The following is a 27167-nucleotide window of genomic DNA, read 5'->3' on the forward strand; positions in this document are numbered from 1 at the left end:
GGGACCCCGACAACAAAACAAGCACTTCATCATCTTGTGCAACAGTGCTGCTCGTAAGTATCAAGTCAGGGGTCAGACTGTTTTTTGGTTTGAATTTTGTGTTTACAGTAGGGTTTTTTTTTTAAGCTTTCCACATGAAAGGACATTTGGGGAATAATTCAGAAATCTCCAAATTAATTTTTTAAATTGAATTTTATGGGTTTTTTTTGGATAGAAACTCCAAACATTAAGTGTTACATAGATAATCTTCTATGTTATGCAGCCGTCCTGGCTGGACAAGCCCACGACCATCTAGGAGAGGCCTTAAAACCATGACTGGAAAACATTTAAGCTACAGTCAATTTGAACTGATTGATAGGGAATTTTTTAGGAATTCATTTTTTTTGGGGGGGGGGGGGGGGGGGGGGGGGGGAGACTGGCACCATTTGGCTCCTTTTACCCTGAAATTCTCCAACAGAGAGCATGCAGAACCCACAGAGCCACAATAAAGACATAAATGAGAAGCATGTTGACTTTTTAAACAAGCTGTAATGATCCTTTAAATGATCGCTCGCTCCATCTTTTTAAGGAGACTCAATTAAAGCCGATGCCTGGGAAATTTCAGCTTTATATAAACCTACAACAAAATAACTTGATTTAATAGCAATAACAGCAGCAAACTCACTGATAAACTAAACAGAATACCAAGTGCTTTATTGTTTTTTGTCTTTTTTATTACTATTTTTTAAGAATTATTAAAATGTACAAAAAAAGACAACAAACACAACATAATATATTATCTGAGACTGGTGTGTGTGTTTCCCTCCCTCTGTGGTCAGGTAAAGACAGTCAGTGGTCAAAGTGAGAGAGCAGCTTCTCCACGCTGAGTGTCAAAGGGAAACACAAAGGAGGCGAATTTCCTACCAGGGTCTTTGCCAAACTGAACAGAATTATCAATATTAATCATAAAAAAATAACAACAACATGGGGAACAGCTGACGGAGGTCCGGGCAGAGCAGGAAAACCCTCCATCCTGTGACGGAGGAGCTTCTTCATGGCCGATGTTGCAAACCGAGATGATGTCATACTGCGATGGTATGAGCGCCGTTCCAGTAGGGGGCACCAGTGCTGCTTTGTTTACCACGCAGGAGCCGTGTTCGCGAGTCGCCTCATTCGCCTGTGCAGCAAAGAAGAACAGAGCATCAGTAGAGGTATCCAAAAAGGTTTTTTGTTTAATCCACACTTCTTTTTCTCAAAACAGAGAAATAAAATATTCACATTTAGAATAATTTGGCTGAAATTTAACCATCGGTGAAAAGTCTTTCAAGCAAGACACACGAAGACAAACGTGAGGGTTAAAGCGACCTTGTATTCATGTAAGAAACCACCATTAAAAGCTGGGACCGTTAACGGCTGCAAGATATTCTTGTAAAAAATAAATAAATAAATACTAGCATTTAACCTTTGCTTAGTTTTAATGGAAAAACTACGCTCAACATCAGGACTTCTGATTCCTCTCTGGATCATTTGGTGTTTTTTTCAGGCTGATGCTGGCCAACGTCAGCCTGCATGATAACAGGGACAGAATCCAAACTATCGAATGTAGTGATGTCTCGTTTTCAGTTGATGAGGTTGGATCATTCATCCACGTTCTGGAGTTTATTTGATTCAGTTTATCAGCCGACTCCTTTTTTTTTTTTCTCTCCAGCTAATCAAATAATGATTTAAAATAACAGGCCACACCCACCTTGTGTTTCTGTCCTGGTCTCTGATCTTCTTCTCCATCTCTGCGTCTGTCAGCGTCTCCAGCAGGGGGCACCACTGGTCAGCATCACCTGTGTTTCTGATTGCTATCTCCACTGTGGGCAGAGGGTTTTCACTGCAAAAGAAAAACCAACAGAGACTTTAATTCAGTTTCCTTTACTACAACGACCGCTTCCTGCTGCAGCTCACACTGTGATGTCATTGAGTTTAAATGTTTTCCAGTCATGAGGTTCAAAGACGAGTACCGGACACAGTTTCCGTTACACCAACTAAATACAGTTTTCTGCAGCTACGATGTTTGTCATGTTTTTGATCATGAAACAAATAACATTCCTGACTTTGCAGATATTTTAAAAACATCACAAGAAGTCGAAAACTGATGTAGAAACAAGCAGAAGATGAGGCACCGAAACGGCCTGAACTCATGTTTTTGTAACTGTTGACCGCCGTCGTGAGCAACCGCTGGCAGAAGCAGCTCGTTACCACACTCCCTGATGCTGAACTCTGTTCAGTGTGACTCTTCTTTGCACTGTTTGCAGTGAAAACACTTCATCAATCACTCTTCGTTGCCATGAAAGAAGCAGCAAAACAAACGGTCCTAAAGTAGTTCTTCCACAGCTGAAGTCCAGCTGTGACAGAGATCAGCGCTGCCGTCGGGGTTTCAAACATTTCATCACTTCTCGTCTGACGGCAGCAGACAGGCGGCGACATTTCAGCCGAGGGCAGAGGAAATGCACCCACCCAAAGAGACCCGAATCCAAAACCCTTCCACTTCTGACCGGTCAAAGGTCGCAGCCAGATGGCCACTGCACCAACAGCAAACACACACCCAAAAATTTCAACACTATCTGCTGCTCTGGGTTTCTGCAAGCTCAGAGTTTAACTAAAGACTTTCAAATATCAGAAAATAAATGTAATACTTGTAAAGATGACAACTCATGAAATTACCCAGTAAGTGCACATCGTTGCTGTGCAGGGTTCCTAGCATTCAACTGCACGAAATAACACTGTTGAAAGGGTACGCATACATTTTGGCTACGAGCTGCAGGCAGCCTGGATACCACATTATCAAGGAAGTCCTCAATTTCACGTGTCAGTGTTTGGGGGAATTTTGTTCACTGCTCCTCTGGATTTAAGGAAACTGTCAGGAGGTCATAAAATGACACTACAGCCTATAACATCATGTTAATGTTTTTCCCATAAATTGTATTAAATGACATACCAATTACATTTTGAAGGAAAGGTGCCGTTTTATCAGCTCACTATAGTCTTTTCAGCTTTATATTATGTTTTCTGCACATTTCCACCTCTATATTTTTTATCCTTTGACTTAACTACAGCAGCTTTGCATGAGTCACATACTGACTCAGTCTGAAGCCTCACAGGGGATACTTATACATACCTCAGGGTTCTGTAAGTAATTAATACGTAAAGAAAGGCATATCCTTATCTCCTGAACTGGATTGAAATCATCTTTAAATCCAAGTCGGGTGAATTGGCGTTTACAACATTTAGCTTTCAATGAAGGCTCTGTGATGAAACGCCGCACATCCTCAGCTCATGGATGCGTAATGTTCAGCAGAATAAAATCATTTTATCAAACTATTAGACAGATATTTATTAAATACCAAAACTAATTATTTCTCCAACAAATCTTCTGTTCCTTTCTCGCCTTGCTTAGACTGCCTCTGTGATCCCGTACCTGAAGGCGTACGTCCTCTGGTGCCAGCTCAGCTGACCGCGGATGCTGTAGGCGATGGTAGTGACAAACTCCCCGCCGAGGCCGAGCTCAGAGCAAAGCTTCAGGGCAAACTTCTCTGGAGAGTTCTCCCTCTCAGACATGTCCCACTCAAACTGGTCCACCAGAGAGATGTTCCCAACGTGGATGTTAAGCTGGAACAAGAAGAGAAGAAGACTGGGTAAACTTTTCTGTGCTACAGGTATGAACACGTCCGTTTACGTGGAGTGAGCATCACCTTGATGATCACCCTCTGGTCCGTCTGGTCCTCCAGGAGGCTGTCTGTCGGATAAGACTCGATCTGCTGTCGGATGGCGGAGGCGATGGCGGGGACGAAGGCCAGCGGGTTGAGGTCCAAGTCGTCACACAGGATCTCAGCGAACATCTCGGGTGAAATGAGCTTCTCTGTAAATTCCAGGAAAGGAGAACAAGTTTATAGTCTCGTGCTGACTTACTAAATTTCCAAGCTGAGAGGATGTGGTGACGTTACCGTTCATATTCCAGGTGAACGCATCCCTGAGCTTCTGCCCCTCAATCTCCATGTCCAGGCGGATCGGAACGAGGACTTCGGACTGAGTGGCATTTTCATGGATCACTGCTGGATCGTGGTCATCAAAGCTGGGAAAGAACCACCCCAAGAAATAAGAAATTATAACCAAAGAAAATAAAAATCAACAGTTAAATATCCGGATGGTCTGAAAGATATAAATGATAGATTTTATTTTTAAACATAAAACTTTTATCTGTAAGTTAGTCTTTGCTCTAAAATTTAGTTCGTTAGATCTGCTTCTGTGTGCAACGACATTAAGCACTGAAGATGCAAATTCAATATTATTAGAAATTATTCATAACAGATATTAAAATAAAACCTTTTCATTAAATATAACAAAACTTTAAACAGAAAAATCACCCTTCTTATCCTTGATAAAAGAGAAGATGTGTTGCTCTTTTCATCAATCGGCACAAGTCAAATGTACCAAAAATAAAAAGAAATGCATGTTTTCACTTTATTGGAAATACATTATTTAAAATCTGTTTTAATCTGCCTCACAATTATTTATTTGTGTTTATTTATGTTCCTTTTTAAATGACCTGTATTTGACAGATACAATCAAAGATATTAAGAAGGAATCCCATTATTATTATTATTATTAAAACATAGAAACTTTAGCCAGAGATCCACAGTATAACATCTTCTACTGGAGAGAATGTGTGTTGATTTTCGTGCACTCCAATACTAAATGCTCTTCAGTCTCTCCAACAGCTCGATGCTCACCACAGGGGGAAGGTCCTCTTCTTGTCCCGGCCCAGTCGGCTGCGGTTGATGGTGGTGGAGCAGGGCACGGCGTCCAGATGATGGGAACTGTTGGGCAGCGTGGGAACCCACTGACTGTTCCTCTTTGCCTTCTGTTCCCTGGCGGGAGACAAACACAGAGAGATTAGGATCTAAAGTAAATAAAGTGCGATGTTATGTATTTAATGGAGTCTCTGGAATTGACTCCTATCCGGGAGGCCTGGAAAGGGTTAGCCTAAATGGAGCTTTAGGACTCGACTGTCCTTGAGGCCTTTTAGCAGACAAAACAAATGACAGCTCTAGCTCCTTGTTGACTAGATTTTCTTATCTGCAGGGTTGAGGCAGGAGGAGGTGTATGAAACTCTGTAAGAGCACAGCTTCACAAGTGGATCAGCATACCTGGTGCAGCACATCTTTATAAAAACGCAGCAAAAACCAGTGAAAAAGCTAATATGACAGAAGTGCCAGCACTTCCTCTAACAGCCACTTTAGGATGGCTTCAAAAGTGAGTCAGTCAAAGGATTATCATGTTAAAAGAATAAGCTAGCATGTTTACAGCCAGTGTTCTCGGTCTCTCCGGATAGTTTCTCCTCCTGTTTGTAAGGGTAGTCTCTGAACTGGACCGCTCTCCTCTCCTCTCCTCTTTTAATGCAATTGTTTGTTGTTTCCTTAATAGATATTAAGGTGTTATTTACACATTTATGTATTTACGTCCACACGATTCACCCAAAACATAATCTATATTTTTGTGTTATTATCTACGTGACTGAAAACAGATCTCTCATCTCTAACAAATAAATAACTAAAATTATAATGACACACAGTAGGGGATGTTGTCCTGTTTTGTAAATTTTATAAGTAATGGGGGTACCTGAGGTAGGCGGGAGGCTCAGTGCTGATAGAAACCGCTTTGTACTTTTCGTCATTTCCTTCAAGAATCTCCTCGACCTCAGAAGCCTTCAGCAGGGTCACGCTGGTGGCCAGCTGAGTGTAGCCATGGTCTGAATGAGAAGAAAGAGGTCGTTCAAATCAACAAAGAAGCAGCAGCCAATGAACTGAAGGTGAGATTGAGCGGAACAAATAAAACAATGTGTCAGATTACATAACCTTCACCACATCTGTAAATAAAAAAAGATTACAATCTGTAATTCTGCAAAAGCAAACAGATGAACATGAACACTTCTGACATTTAAATGAGTTATTGTTGGAAAACTGTCACAAATCCTTTTGTGGGCAAAATCACATTCAATGCAAGAAAGATTAAATGACATAAGTGTCACTTTATTTCAGTTTAGACAAATTATGAGTGCTGTGAGAAAAAAATAAAATGTAAGCAGAAGTTCAGCTTGGTTGACTCAGACTCTTTGTGTTCTACCTCTTCAGTGCCCCCTGCTGGACTGCAAGCAATTTCTGTATAAATCTGGAAAGACCCTCAGAGGAAACCGAGCTTTTCTCTACTGACCGTGTGATGACTCCACGATTTTCTTTCGTTCTTCTACCGACGCCAGTTTTCTCCATAATGACGGGTACCTTTTATACAAGGAGCCTCTAAACATGCGAAGGTAGTTTCCCACCTGGACAAACAAAGACATGGACAAGGCGATCATGAAGAGAATCTCAATAACAAGTTTTCACATTTAGGTAATTTCTTACTATAAAAAAAAGAAGTTTTTTTGTATTGTAGTGCATTTTGTATATTTTATACTTTTTATGGGGAATATATTATGCCCTGCCCTTATATCAGGTTGTTCATATGCCAGAGTAACGCCAAACCAAAAGAGATTCAGGTCTCATTATTGCTGAACAGTGCAAAAGTAAATATAGCAGCAGGAAATGGACTGTTTCGATTTATTCTCCAACCAGAAACCACAGGTAGAAATAATGATGCTCTCTCACTCTGCATAACACTGGGGTGTATATGTATGTTATTGGGATTTGTAATGGCATGCTTCCTACTTCTACAGATGTTTTTATTTTTATTTTTTTTATTTATAAACAGGAATTGGCTCATTTCTGTGTGCCAGAACCTAAAAGGAAGTGTAAAACACAGGAAGGCAGCAATATGGTGATATAAGGTATTGACAACTAATACACGTTTTGCATTCAAATAATTTAAAACCATTGTTAAATTAACCAACAATATGTTGGTTAATGGCTAACAAAGGAATAGATAACAGAGACTGTCTTGATGCATGCTCAATCATCCAGTAAATCCCAAAAGGTTGATTCTGTTCAACTGGACGTAGCGTTTTCAGTGGGAGAAACATTTCGTCACTCACCTCACAGCCCATTGGTCATTCAGTGGGCTATTGTGCAAATGTGCTGTTTATACGTTTGGGGAAACCTGCAGTCAGCTGAGACTGAAGAAGTCACTTGGATGAGTGACAAAACATTTCTCCAACTAAAAACACTACGTCCAGATGAACAGAATCAACCTTTTGAGACATAACAGAGACAGTATTCGTTTGATAAACACAATTTTTTCTCAGCAACAGATTCCTTCAACCTCGCTGTCTGAGGGAACGCTACAGGAGGTCATTCCTTCCTGCTGCTAACAGACATATGGACAACTCAATTTCCCTCTGGGATTAATAAAGTCTCTGATTCTCATTGTGAAATGCAATCATTAAATGAAATGACAGCCCCATTCTGTCATTTTAGTCACCAAACTGTCATGATCCCTAAATATGTAAATATTAAATTCAATCAGGACTATTGATTGACTGACAATTAGTAGTTACACCATTTCTCTGGATATTTTTTTGTCATTTCTACCCTCCATTTGTGCCAGGAAAACAAATATGCATTATCAACAGCTGCTTTTTTTCCAGCCTACAATGTGCATGTTAAAGACACGTTTTTAAAGGCCTTGTTTCATGAATGCAGAAAAATCTTAAGCTTCCAGAACAAACTTGCAACTGTTCATGAAGATGTTTCTAGCTAAAAGCTGGAAAGGTAGGATGTAGGAAAAGTACTGGAAAACACCTGCCCTGCCAACAATGAGCCCTACAATTTTACAACGGTGCGACGTTCATTTAAGCTACGTAACTCCGAACAGACCAACAAACCCGTAAGAACACTGTGAAGTGTCAGGTGATACACCATCTTGAATTACAGACCCAGAAACGACACAAATCGAGTAAAATTATCTCTTTTGTTATATTAAACACCGCTAACTACCCAGCTGATTACTAGCAGTTCGGGAGCAGAAACCGAGCAAACATCCGGGTGCAAGTTTTCAAGTTAAATGTCAATCTGAAACACCAGAACATAGGTGGACTTTCTTCCCCGGTGGTAAGGTTCTAAAATTATTTAGCAACAGATCTGAAATCAATGAATGAGCTTCAGCGCTACTGGCGTCGTTAGCTAAACTATGCTAGGCTAAGATAAGCTAACGGATTGGTCACCAGATTAAACGAGGCATTATCCGTTCAAACACGTATATATTTACAACAACAGACTGTCGAATACGTTAAATACTGACCTCCGATCCGATCATGTAATAGTCTCCATCCTCCTCGAGCTGAAATTTTACCGGTTTTTGTCCAAACGTTTTGCTCAGCGCCATACTGAAATAACAAAGCTCTGTGCCACTGCGCAGGCGCACGTGACGACGAGCTCGTTCTGTCCCAGTTAGATGACGTAGAACATACGCGTCGAGCAGCCTATTTGAATTTTTTTATGTTTAGTGAGACAATTTAAACAGCTCTGTTTAGGTGTCACCGCATCGAAAATCATCCCAAAAAACACAAAAATAAATGAAATAATAATTTTCCATTGACATGCTATGAAAATGCTACATTTTACAAAAGAAGACCCTAAATATGACCATGGTAATAATCATACCTCCTGTATCTTACACAGGAGTTCATGTTTAGCATTTTTGAGTGTGTTAAACAGCTTTATGACATCAGTCTATGATTTCCAGTTTGAGATGACACATGTAGAAAGCACTCAGGTGCGTCTCATCAAAGAGGACACAAACACCTCATACTAGCTGTCAGCATGGTGGTGGAGGGCTAATGACTTAGGCTAGTTTTGCTACCACAGGCCCAGGGCCCCTTACAGTCTTTGAGTCAACCATTAACTCCTCTGTATGAAATGCCATCTTTGCACAGCAGCAAATTTACAACACAATGGCTGAAAAAGGAAAGAATCAAGGGGTGGCAATGGCTCAGGCCACACCTCAACCTGACTGAAATGCTGTGGTGGGAACTTAAGAAAGTTATAAAAAAGAGCGGGCCAAAATTCCTTCACAATGTGAGAGATGGATAGTCATTTAGGAGATAAGGTCTTAAAGTTATCGCTGCTACAGGTGGTTCTACAAGTTACTGAAGTTTTTCCACACAGTGCTTCTAGATTTTGGCTTCATTATTGTTAAATAGAATTTGACATGATGTAATATGTTGGTCATCAAAAGCTCTGTTTACCTCAAGTTTAATACCCAGTAAGGGCCAGATCAGTTTTATGTTCCGATACCTAAAAATCGACCAAGGATGTACTGTTTTAAAAAAAACAAACCACAGAAATCATGAAAGTTTATAGAGGTTCTCCTTAAAAATAAGCACAAAAGAGACACAGAAAGTCCTTTTACTTTTATAAACTTAATGTTTATTCATATATACATGAATATATTAATCTATAACCAAGAAAGGAGAGAATGTACAATGCAAAACAAAATCTTTATATACAAATTAATAAATAAACAAAGACAATCAAGGACAGTTTCTGTTTTCTACACAGGTTTTGTGTTCTTGGGGAAAGTAAAACAAAGAAGCAGTTAGAAAAAGTTCTGAAATCTTTTTGTTAAAATGGGAAATGGCACCCGAGCACAGTTCAGGGAACAAAATAAAAGAATTAAAACACACACACACACACACACACACACACACACACACACACACACACACACACACACACACAAAAGCTGGTTTCCAGTTTGTTGTATTTCTTCTCCTTGTAAACGCAGCCTTTTTTCTTTTTTTTGTTCAAACTCGCACAGAATCAGGTCAAATCACAAAAAGGTATGTCACTGTCAGCACGGGCTACAACGAAACACAGACTGGTCCATCACGTCAACCTCACCAGCACAGAAATGCTCGCAGGGTCAGGAAATTTGACACAAAGGTCCGCGCACTTACACAAAGAGATGGAGCTGCTGCAGAAAACCTGCTTTCCGATTACTCCAAACATCCAGAAAAAACAGGACTCAAAGTGTGAAAGTTTCGTTCCAACCAAACAGTACAGAGAAGGAACTGATGCTGCATTCAGGTCACGTTTGGAAAAGTGAAACTCTAAGGCTGGGGATGTTCTGTTTTGCTTATTGTCAGCCGAATGTGGATTTATGTGAAGGGGGAAATGGTTCAGAAGCAGACTAACGCTTGGCCGTTTTGATCTTTTCAGTGATAGATGTTGACAGTAAGACAAATAGTGATTATAACACAGCCTTATTGTTTATAAAAATGATTGTTTTTGTCAGATTTGTTCTCTCATTTATATTTATGTAATCAATTACTGACATGTAGGAGACAAAACTATTTTTCACAGAAATAGCATGAAATTTTCAAGGTCCTGTTGTGTAAAGATGAAGGGAGAAGGCTGCATGCTGCACTGATTGGCTTGGATGATATCACAACAATATGTTGGTTAGCACCATTGCCTCACAGCAACAAGGTCCTGGGTTTGAATCCACTGACCGGCCAGACCCTGTGCCTTCGTGGGCTCTCTACGGGTACTCTGGCTTTCTCCCACTGTTTGCATGTTCAGTTAATTGGTGTCTCTAAATTGGCTGCAGGTGCAACTGTGAGCGTCAATGATTATCCATCTGTTAGCCGACAAACTGGCGACCAGCCCAGGGTGTACCCCGTCTCCCCCTCTATGTTAGCTGCGATAGGCTCCAGCGACCCTGATAGATAACCAGAAAAGAATGGATAAAAATCCCAACAGCATGAGGTAAAAAAGAACAGATGCTGCTGTGACTATGCTGAGTTGAGGCCATGGAACACATGAAAATGCCATCAGACGCAGTCTACGAGTGAAATATTCAAATATATGTTGCTAGTTTTGGTTTTAGAAGAAGCTGTGTGTACTATTTTCCTCTAGGAAGTTGAGGCTAAAGAGGGTAAGACTTCAAACTTGAGGTCAGGTCAGCTCACTAATAAAGTGTAAGCGGGTCCTCTGCAAGTTACAAACTGCTTAAATGAAAGAAAAAGTTAAACTTATTCCAAAAGTGGCAAAACTGCAGTTCCTTTATTGGCCACTTGGGGCTGACCCAATTTCACCCGCATAGAAATGCCAGTTTTGTAGCTGTTTTCATTACTAGAAATTGGTCATAAGATCTCAAAGTCTGGTGTGACACGTCGTGTAATCCAGCCTGTGATGTTTGGTTGGAAAAAAAGATTCAGACATGCCAAACAAAGATTTTAAAACATGAAAAACATTTTCATGAAAGTGCAGTTTTTACGTCAGCGCCTGACAAACACGTCTGCTTCAAGTTTCTCGGACAACAGTCTCCACAGGGAAATGGGTCAACACATTTTTTTTTTTTTTTCTCCATAGTGTTCTCCCCTTTTTTTCTTCTAGAAAACAACAGTAAACAAACAAACTGTGAAAAGGCAGAGGACCCGTCTGTTCAACCTTTTTCTGTCTTTACATGTTTTGTTTTGTTTTTTTTGGCACATGTAGGGTCAAGCCTGCCGCCTTTGCTGCTCGCCTGAGAGATGAGCAAAGGGCGGATGTTCACTAAGACATCATTAGAAGGGAATGAGACGTTTGGGTTCACAGTGCTCGACAGGACGCGCCGATCAACAGGCAGAGAGGGCAGAGTGAAAGGGTCGAAGGTCACAGTGTTCAACAGCGAAGGATTTCACGCCACAGCGGTAACAAACAACACCCACGACAGCCGGACGCCGTGCCTCCAGCTCATCATCACCATATTGCTATCACTCTTTTCTTTTTTAACAGGCGTTTCATTCATTTGATCGTTTGTACGTGACCTTCATGCAGATGAAAAAACAAACAAAAAAAGGCAAAACATGGTCGCAGCACAGGCCAGATGATTTGTTGTTGTGGCGATATTAATAACACATCAGGAAAAAGTCCAACCTCAGATTTTAGCGTGTTTCCGATGACTTAATCTTTTTTTTTTTTTTAATTTCCCATTTCCTCCACTTCCCAGAATGCTTTGCAACAGATTTTGATGTTTTCTTTTCACCAGTGTGAAAGAAGACAGACATACTCTGATGTCATTTATTGTATCTAATGGCCAGCAGTGGGCGACGCCTGCAGCTGCAAATAGACTTCTATTACAGAAAATGACCACACTACTCACATGACCTATGACCTCAGGAAACAGTTTCCTCTTAAGTTTATGGTCTCAATTGTTAGATTCAAGTATTAGTGCATATAATATTGTGTAAGTCTTTGGAAACCATGGTCCCCATTAGAGGTGGTTGTCATTCCCTAGCCTATGACGGTGTCTCTTAGTCGCTCAGCTGATTCACCCCCTGCTACTGATGGCTCGTTACAGTGGGTATGTCCATCTTTAGTATACAGTTTATGTTTATCACCTCTGCACCGCTTTGTATTAGATCTGGCAAATGTTCTTGGTTAAGCCACATTAGTCTGGCATCGGTTTAGCTGTGATCAGATGTGTTTCTGCTGTAAGAAACAACTCAGTTTTGTCATTTAGCACCTGCGGAAATGAAGGAAATACCAACCACAAATATTTGAAGCAAGTCACCAAAAATTGCTTGTTAAAAAACCAGCGCTGAGTGTGTTTAAGGTTGGATTTTTACCTTTAAAGAAACAGAGAGCATAAAGAGAAGAGTTTGTTCCCCTGTGTTCAGTCTGGCAGCGTCACCGTCTTTCGCCTGGGCGCCTACGCACGAAACATTCAGGAGCTCTTCTGTACGCTAACAGGAACAGAGAACCTAAAAATCACCCAAAGCTACTTTTTCCCCCCCACATGTGCTGTTAGTTAGAGCCCAGAGAGGAAAGACTCTGCTGCCATCACAGACACGTAAAAAACCACAGATGATACCGCAGCGCTCACCTGGCCCATCATGGCACATTTGGAAACTGATGGTTATGAAAGCCAAGCCGCCATGTTGGAAGCACAGCTAAAACAGAGAGTATCGACTCTACCGGGCAGAGCGGCCCTTTTTACTTATTATTTCTGTAATGCCTCGTGTCCCTCAGACGTTTCTGTGTTCCTACATGGCGGCTGGTGGTCAGGAGGAAGAGAAAAAACAAAAACGTGAGGTGCAGCTCATTATGACGTCTTCAGAAAGATAAGTAGCAGCACCATATCAAAGAGAGAGATGCAAACAAATGTACAAAGAGAAAAGAACAAAGCGTCGAGTCTGTTAACAAAATCTCGTGGTCCGTTTGAAAAGAATATACTGCACAGATGGTGTTAATCGATATATACACTCAGTTTTTTTGTGTCTTGTTCTCAGCTCATGTTTCTGTCCCACTCTGTGGCATCCTTCTCCATGTAGTGGTTACGATTCATTAATTAATAATAATAATAATAATAATAATAAAAAGAAAACAGTGGCATGTGATTCATGGCTGCGCCCACTGGTTTTGACACCACGTCTCTGTTTCAGGCCACGTGACCTTTTATTTTTGTGTATGTGTAACATGGCAGCGTTCAGGAGTTTATAGAGTCCAGATCTCTCCACGCTCGCGTCAGCGTCGCTGGTGTTAAAATGCTGAGGCGGCAGAGAGCGAAACCTTAAAGTGCTGCAGTCCTGCAGGCACTGTCGACATCAGGGACCACCGGGGCAAAAGCGGTGGCGGCGGTGCGCTTGAAACAAAAGCTCCCTGAAAAAGTAGAATCACATTCAGACACCTTTCTGTCCGTTAGTGTTTGCTCCACGCAGGAGGGTGCGAGCATGAAGACCGCAGAGTGATCACACAGGGACGAGGCTCTGCAACATGGTTTAAAAAAAAGCAGGAAAAAAAAAAGTGTTTTTGTCGAAGGTGCAGAAACGACTGATCTGACCAACTGATGTTAAGATGTAAACAACTGTAAACGAAACGTAAAAGGACCGGGAGATCTGATGCTTTTCCATGAGCCGGCTGAAGCAGCCAACACGCCTTGTTTGTTCCCCCCACAAGCGTGTCCTTCAGCCTTTTAACGTCCTCTCAGGGTCCCGACGACGCGACAGTTAAGTGTTAAGGTGCTCCTCTGCTTCCCAAGGTGCGCTTGGTCGTTCCTCCTCTTGCGTGTCCAGTTTTTGTCTGAACAAAAACTCAAGCACCTGAGCAGAAGCTGACGAGTGGAGGCCAGAGAAGGTGATCGAGGAGGAGGAAGAGGGTGAGTGGAGGAGGAGGAGGAGGAGGAGGAGAGAGGAAGTCTCCTCAGAAAATCCCTTTGGCGATTTTCAGTCCCTTCTGTTTCATGCGAGGCAGCGTCGAACTGGCCACGTTCTTGGCCCGCATGGGCCGTGCCAAGCCGCGCTTTTTCAGCACAAAGTCATAGTTGGCAGTGGAGTTCATGGCGTAGAAGACGTTGGCGTTGTCCGGGATCCGGAGCTCTGCAGGACGAGGTCAGAAAGAGAGAAGCAACAAGTGGTGATTAACAAGTTTAAGCAGTGTTATTCTCGGGGGACATGAAAGAAAATCAATTCTTTATCTTTCACCACATGAGAAACTGTAAATATATGCAAGTCAACACATCGGCCATTAAATTCATTTTAAATTAACAACAACTAAGACAAAACACATGTGTACTATTAATTACTCTCATATTTTTATGGAAGTTTTCACTGTGCATCAGGAACTTGTATCATAAAAGCAGCGTAATATTAAATTCACTGTTAAAAACCAATAATGAATACATGAAACAAAGAAATGATCACCTTTGTCCTCAGAGATTTTCTGCATCAGTTCGTAGTCCTCGGTCTTCTCTCGCTCCAGATTGTGTTTGATCATGGCCTTCCTGATCACCGCCGGAGTCTTGTCCTGACTCGTCACCTGAATCGCAGACAGAACATCAACATCTGTTCCTAACTATTAACCATCACTTTACACACAGAGAAAACTCTGACTTCACTGCCTCTTAAAAAGCCTGAAAGCTGTTTTTCTGCCCTCACCAGGATGCTCTTATACATGTTCCCGTTCTCCACGTCCAGGCTGACCCTGATGATGCAGCAGTCGTCCACCTGCTGGTTGTACAACGGCAGCGACAGAGTCGAGTAGTTCGACACAGCCGACACCGAGCGTTTGTGTGAGCGCGAGGCCGACAACGGGGTGGAGGAGGAGACGGAGGAGGAGGAGGCGCTGCTGGAGCCGGAGGCTGAACCAGAGCTCGAGCCCATCCCGGACGTGTCCAGAGACGACAGAGACGTACATTCCCAGAACTGAAAGGTTATCAGAGGGAGAGGTTGGTGGGAGAGGCTGAAAAATGAAGCCAATACTGAAGAAATAAAAACCTCATGCAGTTCCTCTAAAGACCACTTGCGGCTCCAAAAGCAAGTCAGTCCCCATCAATGCTTCATGTTAAAGTTTCCAACTTTACATGAACATGTTTACAGCTACAGTAAGCGATTCTGGTATCTGTAGCTAATTTTCTTCTTAATAATAAGGGGAATTATTATTGGACAATTATTACTGAGCAGGTTTGCAGCTTTCTAAATCGAGTACCCCACCCCACCCCACCCTGTCTGGTTTGCAGACAGTCATCCAAGCCATTTCAGGTTTTCAGTGTGAAATGAACAGAAAAACATAGCAGCCGTTACCGTTGAGGTTGTATCTGCAGCTGGAGCTTCTCTTCCCAGTGCTGAGACAGTTAGTTTCACCGAAGGAGTCGACGTCTGGAGGAGGACAAAGGAAAACAAAACAGAACCAGTCATCGCGCGGCCCCAGACCACTCTGACACGATGACAGCCATTATTTTTCTCCACACAGGACACAGAGATCACGCTCAAATAAACTGAACTTTAGGTGGGAACAAATGTGCTCTGTGAATAATCCCTGTGACTTAAGGACTTAAGCTCCCAGTGTGGCTGTGCGCTGGGAGTTTTTCTAAGTATAACACTGTGGAACTCACGTCTGTTTGTTGTAACTGTGAGTGATCACCAGGGGGCAGCGTGGGCTACTCTTACTCATGTTTGTAGAATTTCAGCAGTGAAGTCAAACCCAGCGTTAAACTACATGTTTATAATTCGTAGCGTTCATATCGTCTTGATTTTGAAGGCTAAACCTTGGTGTAGTCACAATGTCACACGACTTCAGTACAAATGACTACAGGTCCCACCCAGGCCTGGTTTTCTGTTCAGTTTCGGTGTGTTTTGGTCCCTTTTTTGATTTTACTGATTTTCTTTTTTGTGTTTACATTTTTCCATTGTCTAAAGTGTTTCCTTGTCTTTATTTCCTTTTGTTTTGTGTGTGTTTGCCCTTCATTATCTGACTCTCCTTCTGCCCTGTTTTGAATTTCGGTTTTGTTTTCCCCACTGAAGTTTTCTTGTAGTTTGTAGCAGTTAACATTGTCCAATAAAGGCTCGCCCTTTTGTATTCAGCCTGCTTCCCTGTCCTCCATTTGAGTCCTTCTTTCGAGTTTTATGCTCAAAGCAAAGACTTCAAACATGAGGAAACGTTTCCAGCAGATCCACTGTTGTTTTTTTCCCTCCTCACAAACAGCTGCTTAAAAGTGGCTGTCACATGTTTTACATTGTGGCAGAAAATACTATGTGCAGCTTTTTCTACCTTTCTCTCGTGTCCCTCCGGTGAGTCTGACAGGAAGCTGGCGTTCACATCCTCCAGGTCTGATCCGCTCGAGCTGACAGAGGTGACGCTGAGAGCGTCGCCGCTGTCCCCCCCTCCTCCTTGGTACGGCCTGTAGTGCGAGTGGTCGAAGGACTTGGAGTGAGAGCCTGCGGCACTGCTGCAACCGGCCTCCGTCAACTGTCGGCTGCAGATGACACCGTAACAGGAGGGTTATGAAAATAAGACTGGTGGTCAAGTTTAAAACAATGGTATTAACGCTGCGACTTACTCGCTCCAGCGCTTCATGATTCCTCCGTTCTTCTTGCCTCGGAGCGTGTTGCTCGCCGACTCTGACAGAGGCTCGATCTCACAGGACAGATTGTAGCTGCGGGAACAGGAGGGAGACAGGACGGCAAGAGAGAAAATGGGAATTCAAAGACATAAACTCAAGGATGAGATAGGATAACACGGTTAGCACCGATAACACTGAGCTGGGTCATTACACCTGCAGATGTGTAAATTTGGTGGGTTTCACCACTGCTTCCATAAATAATTCTGTCATTTTTAATGGTTTTATATTATTTTAAACCCCTCACCGCCTCCTCTGAAATGATATTTTCACCATTTTCATCAAAACGCAGATATTTTAATCCTGACGGCAAAACTGAGGACAAACTGAATAACCCACGCTTCATGCTGGCAGCCAGTGCTGTGAATCATTTCATAAACTCCTAAAAATCTTGGAACATGTGAACATTTCATGTGTTCCTGCCAAAACTTGAGGGTTTATATATATATATATAAATATATATATTAGTTGTTTTTAAAGCACGGCACCAAGTTTTGTTAAATTCCCCTTTTCACTGTCAGAATTAAAGGATGACTGCAGATATCCAACCACCATCAAAATAACAGCCAGATTTCCTGCTTTCCTCCGGGGTCAGAGACAGAGGGAGGAGCCTGTGATGACTGACCTCTCTGCCTCGCTGTATTTGTCCACGCCGGCGAACCACTCCCTGAAGTGGCTGTCCTGAGTGAAATTGTAGTTGTTGGAGGCCAGCTGGAGCAGTTTGATCTGAGCGATCACCTCAAACTCCTGCAACAAGAGGGCAGAGCCGAAAAAAGGGTTTGACTTTGAGATTTGGACCGCCAGATTATTTTTGATGATGACTTCAAACAAACAAAAAGAAATAATTCACCTTTCTTCTCTTCTCGAAGTTAATCAGACCACCCTGAAAAAGAAGAAAAGAAATTATTAGCAGTGATAGAAAATAAAAAATACAAACCCAGGAAGAGGGTTTAAAATCCAAAAATCATCACAGTAACGACTCCCATCTGACGTCTGACCTCAGTGTAATCCTTCATGGCAGTGTCCATCATCACCAGGTCCGTCAAGAAAGTCCCCAGGTAAGGGATCGTCCCCTGCATCACCCCCTGTTTACGGAACACGTGGAGATGAACATGCATTTAGAGTGCAAGTAACCATTTCTCTAGAACAACGTTATTTAAACCAGTGCTGCAGGAAAAATTTGATTTTCATCAGTAAGTAGTCCTGCAATCTGCAGGAGTTTAGGCTAATCACTGCTTGTTGAAATTTGTAAGAAAACTTCCAGAAAGCTAAATTTGAAGAGCAGCTGCCAATCCCCCATTCAAAATGTGATTGTACTCCTTAAGTGGATTTGATATAGAGTACTGGTTGCAGCAGATGTGCCTGTTAGCATAAGAAAAATAAGTAAATGGAGGCTGACTCAGCGCCTGAAGCAGTGCTTTGGTGGAAAAGCATCAAGCAGATAGCATGTGGTCTCACCAGGTCTCTCTGCTGCTGGTGTCTCCTCTGAGCGCGTTTAGGGTTGATTTCTAAAGTTGCAAACTTGGAGGTGCCCTCCTGCAGAATAAACAACACATGATAAGTTTTTCTGGATGCTAAAAATCACAAATGTGCAAAATAGAGGCCAAACACTAAAAATACCCAACCCTCCTTCCACCAAGGCGCAATAAGTGAGTTTTGCTCACTCACTTCTGCAGAAAAACAAACGTCCCCACAACAAACATCCCTGTGCTACATAATTCAACATCAGACACAGTTTATCCCATATTGTCTTCCTTTAAACGACTTCTGAATACACACATTTCTCCTGTAATACAGTTAGATTAATTTTTGTTGTGCGTTTCCCAAAACCACAAAATGACAGATAACACACTAAACAATAAAACATATATAAACTGAAAGAAAAATAATCATTCTGACTGACCCAGATCAAAATGCTCAGTTTTGGTCTTTTCTAAAATATAATGTTAGGCAACTTTGAACATAGCTGTAGTCGAGCTATAACATTTAAGATGCAGGTGTTTCAAATGTGGTCTTCAGTGACATCGCTTTAAAATGAGGCTCTGAAGCGAGGACGTCTCATTCCGCCTCGACTCCTTCTTCCTCATGCCTCGTCTTCGCCTCCTCCGCTTGTATCTCTCGTGGGAGGAACTGAGACCAGGGAGAGGAGTCGAGGACGTGCAATCCAGGAATGAGAAATGACGCACATCTTACAAGCCAACTCAACTCAACTCCAACCTGACACATTCTCCAAGCTTTAGAAACACTATAACTATTTCATTCCTGTCATTAGCGATTTTTAACCAGGAACCTCCCTTCAAGGATGTTTTTCTCCAAAAGCTTTTTAAACTTCATATACTTCGTTTATGTGTTACAGCAGATTAGATCTTTAAAACCTGTTCTGAAATAAAAAATAAAACATCTGCACGACCTCAAAGTAAAAACTGGGAGAAAATCCACCTCCTTGCCGTTCCTTGCGCATTCCTCAGAGTGATGTAATGCCCGGAGGCCTCCGGAGCTTCGTGCAACTCGAGCCAACTGAGTCGAGTCAACGCGGCCTGTCCCGAGCAGATAGACAGAGGCGACGCCCTGAGGTCTGCTTTCACATATTGGAGCCGTTATCTACACCTGCCAAAGGGTTCCTCCCTGTGACGTCAGCAGGGATTCCCTCAGCGGACGCCGCGGGTGTTAACTAACTCAGCATTACATCAGAAAACTTCTCAGGTTAAAAATAGGTGATTGCAATTATTTACAATGATTATGAGCTTTTTCCTAAAAATTGAGCAGTCTTTATGAGCGTGCAAATGTCAGAATGTGACAACTTAAAAACTTGTTGATTGTAAGGACAGCGCTGCAGCATAAGTGCAACTAAGTCCTGTTTCAGTCTAAGTTTCTTGTGCGATAAAAGCCAAACATCCCTACTGCTCTTCAGACCTTCTGTTTACAAGCAGCAGCCACTCAAAAGCGAGTTGGTGTAAAAGGCGGAGGAATTAAAACAGCTTGTTTCAGACAGAGGACGAATGCAAAGCCCCAGTGCAAGAAAAATAATCATTATTTTGACCTGTGAATCATGCAAAGCTTGTGTAGTAAAGTCAAAGAGTAAAGACGAGCAGCGGAAAGCATGTGCAGCCTGTTGATCTGTCATCTCATTTCCTGCTCACTCAAATATCTTGAATTTATGAATCAGCTCCTGCTGACCTTCCACTGAATGCGTCAATACGAGCAAAACACTCTGACGGTGTCAACAGGTCTCTGCATTAAACCCACTATATCGCACTAATGATGACAGCAACCTGTCAGCTGCACAGAGCCCACCCTGGACATCGTATATGGATCCTGTTGTCCAAAAGTAACAGAACAAGGTGCTCTGATGTGCAGGAAGCTTGGCTGCAGCTGTTGTGAGGAAGGATACTGACAGTAAAGGGTCACCTAGCCGTGCATCCTCCCGCCGCCTGCTCAGCTGCCACGTGTTACTGTTATGTAACTCATAAACGGATTTGTCTGCGTATTATTGTGAAGATGGCTTTTCCTTCAGCGGCTAAATACACCTCCTCCGTTTTCACTGTGCACCCCCTCAGTGTTATGTTTACATCTGTTGCTGTGACTCACCTTCACCAGCAGCTCTCGGCTCAGGGAGTAATTGTTGTCGTCAGAGAAGATCTCGGACAGCTCGCGGAAGGTTCGGAAACTTTCCCTGTAGGCGGACAAAGAGGTCAGCGCACAACAATCACTCTGCAGAGCCTGCAGGCGGGCACGAAACCTACCGTGACACTTCCTCCCAGGTCCTCTTTAGGCGGTGGATTGCGTTGCACTGCAGGGCGGAGAGGATGGCTCGCAACGAGGAGAAGTTCTTTAGTATTCGACACTCCTGAAAACAGCAATCGTTCAGTCAGAAACAAACCAAAACGGCCGTCAGTCCCAGGAGCACATGAGCTCAGCAAACCAGAAGTCTCACCCGGGCAACTTCTATCCACCTCTCCAGCAGACGGGCTCTCTGGTTGGGCTTCAGTGCCGGGTTGCTCAGGCAGGTGGTGATGACACAGTTGGTGACAGAGTTGAATTGGGCCACGGTGGCTCTGATGGTGGGAGCCAGGTGCTCCTTACCTTTCTTATCCCGCTGAGACCAAATCCCCCCCAGGCAGTGGTAGGGAACCACCTTCTTGAACAGATCCTGAATGGACGCAGAGAAAGAGGGGAGTTAAAATCGATACTTATTTCTAATTTAAAGAGAGGCGGTGCAGATACGATCTTAAGAATCAACACCACCAGGTAACTGTGCTGAAAGGGACAGGAAAGATTCTCACCGCGTCCATGAGCGTGAACTGCTCTGCCACCATGATGGGGTCAAACGACAGGAAACTGAAAGCAGGAAGCTCATCCTCAAAGCCGCTCTCTTCCTGCGTAGCAAAAGGGCAGCCGATGTGTTCCCCTAAAGAGAATAAAAAAAATATATATTTTTCACACAGCTGACTCCACCCGAGCTCAACCTTAACACAGCTCCTGCACTTTTTCTGAGCCAACACTTTCTTTGTTCTTTACAGCAACAAATATCTCAGCGTTTGAACTGAAACTGAACATCTAGAGCCACCTGAAATGTGCACAGCCTTCAACTGGTTTATTCTAACACTTCAGGTTTTTATTACTGTGGGACCACCATTCTGATATGTTAAAGGAGTCCCTGCCTGCTCTGGTGTCCCTCTCTTGTCCTGCCTTCATACCATCAGGATCAGGCTCACACTGCTGTCTTCGGTGGAAGTGGGCCAGCAGGTTGCGGGCACGGCGCTCCAGGTCCGAGCCAGGGAAGTGGAGGTGAAGGTAAGCGAGGAGCTGATGTAGACACTCGTAGTTGGGAGGGCTCCAGAAGTCCTCAGAGTACTGGTCCAGCCACGCGCCCAGGATGGACGAAACAGTGCTGAAACACACAGGAAATAAAATATAAGAAAAGAGCCTCCTTAGGAAACCCACAAAGCAACAATATGAAAGTAGAAAAACAAAATTTATAGAAAGACATTCTCACATTTTCAATTTTAAGGTGCGCTTGAGAGAATTATCTACTACAGTATGTTAGTGTTTATCTGAACTGGTGACTCTTATGGTCAGGTTGTTTTTCCATCCTTTGTTATTTCCATTCTTGTGATTCAAACTAAATCTAAACAAATATGGTTTCTGTTACACAAGAGTAAAAAAAAAAAAAAGCCCTGTTTTACTGAATTAATGAGCCATCTTGAAACCCTAAAAGAGCCTCTACTGCTTAAAGCTCGATGTCATTAACATGAATGACCCTCCACTTAGTTTAATACAGCTTTATTTTGGCTTAGATTTGAAACAATGGGACCTTTGAGTAATACAGCCTTCATTCAGGATATAAGGATGATGCAAATAATGCATAATGCATTATCATAAAATGCATTCAGGGTCACTACATGGCTACAAGATGGAGGAGGTGGTTTTTACTCATGAAATCATGTTCCCAGTGCGCGGATTTGAGTATCTGAAGATATCTCATTTATTTAGAAAAAAATTAAAACTGCACAATGTTTCCATGAAGTTTAAAACAACAGCTACCTGAAGTCAATGGGAGCATTTCTCAGAAAACACTGTCTTGACTTTAAGGATTTAACTAAAGCTCTTTTAAAAGAGAATAAGAAAATGAATAAGTTGTTTATTTTTCTGTGATTTATCACATTTTTAGGGCTGCCTGAACCCAAACAGCCCCCTCAGTCTGACAGGTATCCAGCCACGGGGAAGAAAAGGATCCCTTTAAGCCGGGGAGGAGGGGGGTTGAGGCTCGGTGCTGTGAATGTACTCTGTGATTAATGTTGGAAGCTCGACACTGAAGGTCGCAGCACGCTTACTTTCTCAGCTCTGTGCAGTCGTCCTGGGAGACTCTGTGTGCTGTGGCTGCAGGCACATTTTGGAGCTTGGCATACCTAAAAACAGAAAGAAAAAAAACACCAGTTTCATTTTATGAACCAAACTAATGAACAAAACAACCAAAAAAGAAAGAAGCTTCAGTCTGAGTTTTCATGTCAAGGTTTGATGGCTCTCTCTCTCTCTTTTGTTGTTGTCCCTAATAAGCTAAACATTTTAAAAGCACAGGGGCATTAGTAACAGTGTTTTGTAATACTGAGCAATATTTAAAATTATTCTGAACAGAAAAACATGAAACACTCAGAAAATGTCCTGAGGCAAACTTGAACCCACGCCCCTGCAGTAGCCTTCAGCATGTGGGTCACATACGGTGATACTGCTAAACTCATTGAGCCTTACTGTCATCGGCATCTTTTTATTTTTTATTGCAGTTTTATTATTGTATCATATTTATTTTTTACTACATTTTGCTTTGCAGTAAAACAATTGTAGCAAAAGCACAGGAGTAGTAAAACTAGTCGTAGTTGTAGACCTCTGACCACTGCGCAGGGTCCATCCACTAAGTGCACGATGGCCGTTTAAAAAAATACAACTTCACAGCACAAACGAACACATTTACTACAAATCTGCTGTGTATGTGCGGTTTTTCCCTTCATCACAACTGCTGGGTGGACACATTTTGTTTTATTGGCTTTTCAGGGGTGTGGTCCTTTTGATTGACAGGTGTCCAGGCGCAGGCGGTTGTCCCGGGCCTTATCTCTGTTAATTCGACTCACTTAACTGAAATATTCAGCTGTGTGTGCTGTTGGTGCCTTTTGGATAATTTTGCATTGAACAGCTGAATTAACCATGATATCACTCGGGGTACCAGGTTCAGCTTTTTTGAGAGAAATTCTAGTAATTTATAAGTCTGTTAATTAATGTTACGTCAGTCCTCTGTATACAGTGTGTAGGCATGATGGGGTTCATTTACAGTGTGATCATTTTGGCACTTTTGGTCCTTTATAATCTTAAGAAATATTCCCTTGTTTCTTGTAATTTGGAGAATTTATTTCTAAGTAAATCTGCTATTTTAATCTTCTGATATACTGAATTTTTTTCTCTGTTTGTTTTATAATAATGGATCTGAGCATGATTATGTGTCACAAAACAAAAATATTCAAGTAAAGTGTCTAAATTTTGTACTTAAACACAACTTCTAATGTATTCACATTCATTTCTGATTAAGAATTTAAATCAGAAAAGTCTGGAAAAAGCACAAATCTGCTTTTCCACCCGGTGTGTCGTCTGGTGTCACCGTACCTGTTGAGCAGGAGATCGAGCACCTGCTTGGTGGTGGCGAAGGATCGGTAGGTACAGAGGAAGATGGTGACGTAGGTGGAGTCTTTGCCCTTGAACGCCGACACCATGTACTCCACCAGCCTCTCCAGAGTGCCGGCCTTGATGGTCCGCACCTTGCAGGTTTCGTAGAGGCTCAGGGCGGAGTCCGTGTCCACGCCCAGCCATCGCTGCCCTTTGCTGGCCGACTGGTGAAGCTGCACCTTCCTCAGTGTGATGGTGAAGATGGCGTCCTCCTCGGCCTCCTCGCCGATCTCCTGCGTCGAGCTCTGAGAGGCAGACAAGGAAAACAAAACATTTTACTCCAACTGTCGACTTCGTTTGGGTGAAATTTTGTCCCAGGATCCACGGCGGTTTCTTCATGCTGGAACAAGCGCTTCAAATAAGTGTTTAAGGGACCAGATTAGAGGGAGCTGAAGGCTGAGAGGAGCAGCCATCTTTACCGTGCAGAACGTGGAGTTAAAAATGTCCGGCATCTAATTCTGGGACTAAACCCTTTAATTATGACCATCTGTGTGACCTGGCCCTCTCCTTTCTGCTCGGTCCCTCTCTCTGAGTCATACTTCGTGAATCATGTGCGTGCACAAACAAACAATAGCTTGTTACCAAACAGAGCTTGCTGGATAACTGGGTCGACAATACAGGCTGCAGCCTGCATTTACCCAAACGGGGAATTAACACAAGCTGCTTGTTGCCTGAATGAGGGCTCTGTGGGCCGCTGCAGGTCACCACCCACAACAGTTTGTTGTTGTTTTCTCCTCAACATGAAAAACGAAGATGAAACAAACCATGAACTGTGATGCTGACGGGGATCATCATAAAGTAAGGATACGAATTCCACTTCACCTGATGCCTCATCAGCACCGCTCGTGGTTACACAACAGAAACAAAAGTGTTACCTCTGACGGCTTATGAGTAAAATTAGATCTTTAACACCAATTTCCTTGAAAACACCAAACTCTAGCTTAGCTGCCTACAATGCAACATGCACTGGGATAGTTCTTCAGCTGGCCTGCAGTGCTGTTTCCCCATCTAGCTTGCCCAGTTTTAGAGATATCAGCAATAAGGATGTCTGCCTCTTGAATTTAATTGACCTAAATGGACCTTTGGAGGATGACTTAAACATGTAAGCAAAGATCAGCTCCCAAGCAATAAAGATGAGAACATAATTAGATGAGTTCATTTTCAAAATAAGAGCAAGAAGCACTTTTTTCTAGTTTTCTAGAAACTTGATCACGGTTGGATAATTTTTCTAAAATGCTAAATTGAACAACCAAATATACCTGGACTGTCTGTGAGTGGGGAAACACCACTGTAAAATAAACATTAGCTGTTTGAGGGGCCAAGAAAGATGAACATATTAAAACCTAACAGGAAGAGCCACGGTGGTGTGAATCACTATGGAGGAATGGCATGCAGTGCCACAGTCGTCTGTCACGGCCACTTATCGTGGATCCTCAGAGAATTAGTCATTCAAGTCCATTTCCAGCATCTCAGCTCGGGGCTGAGAGACGCTCAGCACCGTTTGGAGCTGTAATTAAATGTCAACAAACAGCTAACATTCTCTGAGTAATAATACAAAGACTAAATTGGGAGAAACTGTGATATTTTTCACTATTTTACGTGTATGGAGTGAAACAGTAACAGTTAATGGCCAAAAAACAATGAGCATAACCGTGAGCTGCAGCCCAATCATTTAGTGTTATGTCAGAACCAGCCTACTAACAAACAGATTATGGACAGAAGGCGATGCCATTTCACACACTTGATAACCAACAATGTTTTCATAAACGCAGAAAAAAGACTCAAATCAAACTGGCTTTAACTGGGATATCTAACCTCTGCCCAATAAACAAGAGTCCTGTACACAGAAGGTGACCTTCAGTAACCCTGAAGAGACCCTGACAGCTGAGGGAGGGTGTATGTGACAGATAAAGAGAGGAGACAACCCCTGGACTGCTGTAAATCCTGCTGGATATAATGGCCGAGGCACAGCTGCAGCTGAGAGGCTCAACAGCAGGAGCGGCTCTTATCAGCCAAACCGCAGAGGCCGCGCCACCATCACCTCCGGCCCGAAAAATGCAGCGCTCAAGGGCAGCTCCTCGCTCTATCGGGCGAATCGATTCCCAGAATAATGCTCCTATTCATGTTCCCGTAAGTGTTGCCGTGCAAACCAAACAGTCCGTGCTAGTAGAAAAATAAGTGAGAGGCTGATGCTCTAAAAAGGGGAGTTCAATGCCATCTCCAAATGGCTTCAACAGAGGAAACTACCAAGTGTGAAACACCACTGTCTATTTCAACATGACTAGAAGCTGAATCTAGACTCAAAATGTCGGTGAAAATGAAATCTTAAAGTTCATTTGAAGGTTTCTCCAGTGAAAACGGACAGAAATGCTCGTCTCAGTGACTCGTCTGGGTCTCAGCTGCACAGCTGATATGTTGAACACCTTGTGAACCATCTCGGAGCTCAGCCAGTTTTAAAACTGAGGCTTAAATCTAGAGGTGACTCTGCTTTTGCCATAAGAGATTTAGTCTTCAGTCTGAAAACTGGGGTGTTTTCCTACGAGAGCCATGAAGCAGGTGACAGCGTTTTCAGTTTTCCTCTTAAACTGAAAACAGTTTTACAGTTTGAACATTTGGGCTCGATCACTCTCCTTGTAAATAAAATGAGAAAAAAAGTTTATTTCAAATCAGGTTCAGTTGCAGTTTGACTTAATCAGCATCGTTTACTGATGTAACAGCTCAAAAGCACTGATAAGACATTCAGTGGGGGGTTTCTCATAAAATCTCATAAATCCAGAAGCAGCCCTTTTCGTTTCACTTACATTTATCTTTTCCTCGCATTCCTTCAGCCTGACTCAGTGTTTCATCAATAAAATCAACACCACACCGCGTTTTAAAATCCCTGCTATAAACAATTAATGACACGCCAGACAAAGCAGGGTCACAGTTAGATGTTAATTATAGAAATCACACTGAACCAGAAGCACTGATTACTTTTATTTATAGAATCCAATTTACCCACTGTGGTTAAAAACAAAACTAAACAAACTGCGTCACAGTCATTACAGCAGAGGAAGGGGTTTTGGTTATTTTTAATTTACCGGCAGCTCTCCTGAACATAGCGATGCAAATTTAGT

At 42.6% G+C, this 27167-nt stretch overlaps 2 protein-coding genes across 6 annotated transcripts in view; both read right to left on the reverse strand.

Annotated features, from left to right (window-relative positions):
- Positions 1-667: 667 nt before the first annotated feature.
- smarcb1a (SWI/SNF related BAF chromatin remodeling complex subunit B1a) lies at positions 668-8396 on the reverse strand. Its single transcript, XM_085476353.1, has 9 exons — positions 8260-8396; positions 6238-6349; positions 5647-5776; positions 4758-4895; positions 3972-4099; positions 3720-3886; positions 3446-3636; positions 1727-1858; positions 668-1156 (listed from the first exon to the last, which is right to left on the reverse strand). The coding sequence occupies exons 1-9, from the start codon at positions 8341-8343 to the stop codon at positions 1117-1119; spliced, it is 1122 nt and encodes a 373-aa protein (XP_085332479.1). The 5' UTR covers positions 8344-8396; the 3' UTR covers positions 668-1116.
- Positions 8397-13913: 5517 nt separating this feature from the next.
- The window catches only part of LOC146697568 (ral guanine nucleotide dissociation stimulator-like), a 56391-nt gene continuing 43137 nt past the window's right edge, over positions 13914-27167 (reverse strand). For 4 of the 5 annotated variants that reach the window (XM_085476358.1, XM_085476356.1, XM_085476357.1 and 1 more), the window contains exons 2-18: positions 23992-24296; positions 22674-22748; positions 21537-21730; positions 21123-21247; positions 20774-20989; positions 20583-20686; positions 20428-20512; positions 18298-18375; positions 17838-17924; positions 17690-17722; positions 17465-17586; positions 16780-16875; positions 16491-16695; positions 15524-15598; positions 14879-15145; positions 14645-14759; positions 13914-14320 (exon numbers count right to left, since the gene is read on the reverse strand). In XM_085476358.1, the coding sequence (XP_085332484.1) occupies positions 14145-14320; positions 14645-14759; positions 14879-15145; positions 15524-15598; positions 16491-16695; positions 16780-16875; positions 17465-17586; positions 17690-17722; positions 17838-17924; positions 18298-18375; positions 20428-20512; positions 20583-20686; positions 20774-20989; positions 21123-21247; positions 21537-21730; positions 22674-22748; positions 23992-24296 (2358 nt within the window). In that variant the 3' untranslated portion in view covers positions 13914-14144. The remainder of the gene's footprint in view (positions 14321-14644; positions 14760-14878; positions 15146-15523; positions 15599-16490; positions 16696-16779; positions 16876-17464; positions 17587-17689; positions 17723-17837; positions 17925-18297; positions 18376-20427; positions 20513-20582; positions 20687-20773; positions 20990-21122; positions 21248-21536; positions 21731-22673; positions 22749-23991; positions 24297-27167) is intronic. The other variant, XM_085476355.1, reaches the window with a different exon arrangement.

This window comes from Copadichromis virginalis, linkage group LG12, assembly GCF_057382275.1.
Source record: "Copadichromis virginalis isolate Kocher_CV1m ecotype Utaka linkage group LG12, C_Virginalis_male_GT1.1, whole genome shotgun sequence".
NCBI classification, from domain to species: Eukaryota; Metazoa; Chordata; class Actinopteri; order Cichliformes; family Cichlidae; genus Copadichromis; species Copadichromis virginalis.